The sequence below is a fragment of the Limulus polyphemus genome, unplaced genomic scaffold, assembly GCF_000517525.1.
Source record: "Limulus polyphemus unplaced genomic scaffold, Limulus_polyphemus-2.1.2 Scaffold2550, whole genome shotgun sequence".
In the NCBI taxonomy this organism is placed as follows: domain Eukaryota; kingdom Metazoa; phylum Arthropoda; class Merostomata; order Xiphosura; family Limulidae; genus Limulus; species Limulus polyphemus.
In genome coordinates, this window is record NW_013668160.1 from 61,273 (window position 1) to 66,519 (window position 5,247).

The 5,247-nt window shown below is 28.8% G+C and overlaps 1 protein-coding gene across 1 annotated transcript in view; it reads left to right on the forward strand.

Annotated features, from left to right (window-relative positions):
• The window catches only part of LOC106467273 (zinc transporter ZIP13-like), a 62,900-nt gene that overhangs the window by 34,066 nt on the left and 23,587 nt on the right, over positions 1-5,247 (forward strand). Inside the window, exons 2-3 of the mRNA XM_013927600.2 lie at positions 468-572; positions 4,778-4,881. Of these exons, the coding sequence (XP_013783054.1) occupies positions 468-572; positions 4,778-4,881 (209 nt within the window). The remainder of the gene's footprint in view (positions 1-467; positions 573-4,777; positions 4,882-5,247) is intronic.

Consider the following 5,247-nt stretch of genomic DNA (forward strand, 5'->3'; position numbering starts at 1 on the left):
CAACTCTAAACAGAAGTGATACAAATTTTACATGCCAACTCTAAACAGAATTGATACAAATTTTACATGCCAACTCTAAACAGAATTGATACAAATTTTACATGCCAACTCTAAACAGAATTGATACAAATTTTACATGTATATGTATGTGTATCTTTATAGAATTTTAGTTAGGTTTCACATAGGAAGACTATTCAGTTATGTTGGTGGATACTGGCAATGCCAATATAGTATGGTTTCCTAGTTATTTTAATTATATTTTAAACATAATTTAAAATTAATTGAGAATTTGTCACTATGTTTTTTCATTTAATCTTGTAAACATATTTGATAAAGTAAATTTAAAACCTTGTTCATTTTAGTTTATCATTAGTTTCACATTTCATCTCATTCCTGATTGTGGTCACCATAGCTGATGAAACTGTAAGACATTTCATATAATTAATCTTACACTTTGTTTTTTTTAGATGGGGCTAAAACACTGCGAAAGTTGCTAAGTTTTGCTGTTGGTGGATTGTTGGGTGATATATTTCTTCATCTACTCCCAGAAGCATGGAATAACTTGCATAAAGGTAATTGTTGCATTAGTTTTTAAAACACTTCTGAATGAATTAGTTACAGAAATGTTATAACTTGAAATATTTGGTATTATAACCTAGTAAATATTAACTAATAATAACGTTTGATCAAATGTATAGAGAAATATCAGAAATGTTATGACTAGACATATTTGGTAGAATAACCTAATAAATACTAACTAATAATAACGTTTGATCAGATGTATAGAGAAATATCAGAAATGTTATGACTTGAAATATTTGGTAGAATAACCTAATAAATACTAACTAATAATAACGTTTGATCAGATGTATAGAGAAATATCAGAAATGTTATGACTTGAAATATTTGGTAGTATAACCTGATAAATACTAACTAATAATAACGTTTGATTAGATGTATAGAGAAATATCAGAAATGTTTTGACCTGGAATATTGGGTAGAATAACCTAATAAATACTAACTAATAATAACTTCTGATTATTGTGTCAAAAAGCTTTTATTTGAACCTAGTTTGAAAGAAGTAAACTGTTATTGCAAGTTAAGTAAGAAACTACATTCTGAACTAACTGTTTTAAATTGTGGCCATAGAATGTATCTGTGGATAAGTAGGGTCTCTTTTATGCTGAGACTACATTCAGTGTCAGCCTTAGTTAAGATCTTAAAGTAATTTAGATTATATCACATTCACCTAAGACATGTTCTAATAAGTTCTATCTGATAGGTTTATTCACATGAATCTGTAGTCATCTGGTGGTATAAACAGTATAGCTTTAATTTATTAATTATTTTATTGATGAGCAATAATAATAATCTTCGAAAGTGATATCGCATGCTAGGAACATCATCCTAATTTTAGAACGTATTTCAACCGTACCTAAGCTATATAAACAAGTCTATGTAGTTGTTTTCTAACTAATTTTAAAATGTATTTCAATGGTACCTAAACTATATAAACAGTATATATAGTTGTGTTCTAATTATAGAATGTATTTCAACTGAACCTAAACTATATAAACAAGTCTATATAGTTGTGTTCTAATTATAGAATGTATTTCAACTGAACCTAAACTATATAAACAAGTCTATATAGTTGTGTTCTAATTATAGAATGCATTTCAACCGTACCTAAGCTATATAAACAAGTCTATATAGTTGTGTTCTAATTATAGAATGTATTTCAACCGTACCAAGCTATATAAACAAGTCTATATAGTTGTGTTCTAATTATAGAATGTATTTCAACCGTACCTAAGCTATATAAACAAGTCTATATAGTTGTTTTATAACTAATTTTAAAATGTGTTTCAACCGTACTTAAGCTATATAAACAAGTCTATATAGTTGTTTTCTAACTATTTGTAGAATGTATTTCAACCATACCTAAGCTACATAAACATGTCATTATAGTTGTTTTCTAACTAATTTTAAAATGTATTTCAACCATACCTAAGCTATATAAACATGTCTATATAGTTGTTTTCTAACTAATTTTAGAATGTATTTCAACCATACATAAGCTATATAAACAAGTCTGTATCATTGTGTTCTAACATATTAAGCATGTTTACTCATACAACTCAAAGCGATAATTATTTAAAGTTTAGGAACATTATATTTAGATTGTTCAATAAAAATATTCTTGTTTTAATATCATATCAGTGAGAAAGTCATTCTTATCTGAAACTTCTTAATGTTATGAACTAATTTTCACTAAAATTCACTTATGGTTTTATATGTACAATGAATCAAGATATTTAATTAGTATTTTTATGACATGCATTACATTCATTGTTACATTATAGTAATGAACCAATGTGTCAAAAAATAGAAAGTTGCTGGATTAGGTGATGTTCTACTAAACTAAAACTAACTACTGTTATGTTATTCTGTAAATTTAAACATGTTTGGAATATTTCAAGCCTTATGGTAAAAGCATTATTTACATTCTTTTGGTGGTGTAAAAGTTTGAAAGATACCAGTTGTTTTTATGACTCGTGTTTCTATTAAAACAAAGTAAATAATTAGCTGAGGAAGAAGGTAATCTTGAACGCATAACAACATCATCTATTTGGTCCTAGATTTTATAGATAGAATAGCACCATTGAAGACAGTTAATGTGGTTCTTAAAGTTCTTATTAATCGGGCTGCAGACTAACTTGAGAAAAAATTTCAATAGATAAGCACTTATCAGAATGAACATTTTCAAACGTGTCGTAGGTGAGCGTGATGTAGTTATCCATCATTCATTGAACATGCTTGAATATGTCATGGTCAGCATGATGTAGTTATCCATCAACCAGTGAACATGCTTGAATATGTCATGGTCAGCATGATTTAATTATCCATCATTCATTGAACATACTTGAATATGTCATGGTCAGCATGATGTAGTTATCTATCAACCAGTGAACATACTTGAATATGTCATGGTCAGCATGATGTAGTTATCTATCAACCAGTGAACATACTTGAATATGTCATGGTCAGCATGATGTAGTTATCCATCATTCATTGAACATGCTTGAATATGTCATGGTCAGCATGATGTAGTTATCCATAATTCATTGAACATACTTGAATATGTCATGGTCAGCATGATGTAGTTAGCCATCATTCATTGAACATACTTGAATATGTCATGGTCAGCATGATGTAGTTGTCCATCATTTAAGTTATAAGATATCAACTAGGACCAGTTAATTAATATTAACTTCTAATCAAAGCAAGCTGCCTTTATAGATCAGAGACATGAATACAGCTGATTTAATATACTGGTTTTACATTCTTACTGATAACAATTGTAGGGCACCAGTTTCATCCACCTTTGCTGTTAAATGATATTTTTGGATCATATCCTAATAATAAGTCACGAGGTTCAGTCAACTAAGAGATTTAGGATAGACCGAAATACATATATTAAGCCTACAATACAAAATAATTCGTATGATAAAATATGTAATATTAATACTAAATTAAAATAGATATATTAAACATTCTAACCAATACTATTATTATATTTAGCTAACAATGAAAAATAATGCTTATAAAAGGTATATAATAATAATAATAATAATAAGTTAAAAGTAATTATGTTAGAATCTCCAAGGAATACTGGTAATGAGAGTAACATTAAAGAAAGTATAGGATACAACTTACACAGTGTTTGCTGTCTCTACATAGGAGTTTGATTATCTATGCCTCATTCATGTGATTCGATACTTGAGTTGAACAGTTTAAGTTAGATCAACATTTCTTTCAAAAAGTTTTTTAATTGAATAATCTAATTTAATAAGGTGAGGTTTACATATAGAGTAACAAAACTATTAAAATATTTGACCCACCCAATAGCTTTTACTGCAGCGTAACAAGAACGTAAATGTGTAACACACACACACACACACACACACACACACACACACACAGCGCTACAATGTTATGGTTGGTAGAATTGTAACCCTACACTATTGACTTTCTTAAATGTCATTGTTCCTATAGTTGTTTGTTTGTTTGTTCAGTGTTTGAACGTGCATAATCACCTTAGTTTTACTTAGCAGTTGTCATGTATCTAAGACTTGAAGAAAGGATATTAATCAGTTGATTGGGTTATACAACTAGACATAATGGTTAGGTTATATTGAGTGGTGTCACAGGCTAGGCATAGGTTAAGGTTTCACAAGTTCATGAGAGTAGCAGACCCATAACTTTGTTAGAGTTCTAAGCACCTATTTTTACTGAAAACAAAAGGGAACTGTATTTAAAGATTGTTACTGAAAGTAAAATGATTCATGATAGCTTATGTGTATTAAACTTCACGTCTTTGAAAAATTAGTAAACAGGTAAGCTGTTAGACATAGGCATACTGTTCACTTATCTTTTGAATTTTGTGAATGTTATAGCAAGGACATCATGAAGTGATGTATGTGAGACATTGACACACTGGGAGTTAGCCACCCTGCAGCAACAGTGTAATGATTTATGAGTAGGAATTTGAACCAGCTTTTCAACAATGTTGTATGGGTCTTGAACCTACAACAACATCACATCATGTGTTTGAAATATTACTCCAAATTATTTTATTAAAAGTTTAAAACTCTAAATTATTTTGTAACTGGTTGTAAAAGATTTTAAGTGATACAAACTTTGATAAAAGAGTAATTTTAAAAGGAAGTGATCATAATTATAACCAGATGTAAAATGTATATCTTCTTTGTTTCAGTTGGCCCAGATCTCCACACAGCTCACATGCATCTAGGATTTCTGGTGCTTTTAGGCCTTTTTACTTTCATCATTGTTGAAAAAATTTTTGCATTTTCTAAAGAGGTTTGTATTTATGATAGTTTATTAACAAAGTATTTGAACAAAATTTTAGCTCAGTTTAGAGCACGTCATAGGTTAAGATACACATTAGAACAATCCATATATTTAAATACACATTAGAACTATTCATTGACTGAAATACACATTAGAACTATTCATATATTTAAATACACATTAGAACAGTCCATATGTTTAAATACACATTAGAACAATCCATATGTTTAAATACACATTAGAACTATTCATAGATTGAAATACACATTAGAACAATCCATATACTTAAATACACATTAGAACTATTTGTTATGTATCTGGTCGTTTGATAATTTTCTGTAAAATTTCTTCCCGAGGAACTTCAGTGATACAAGT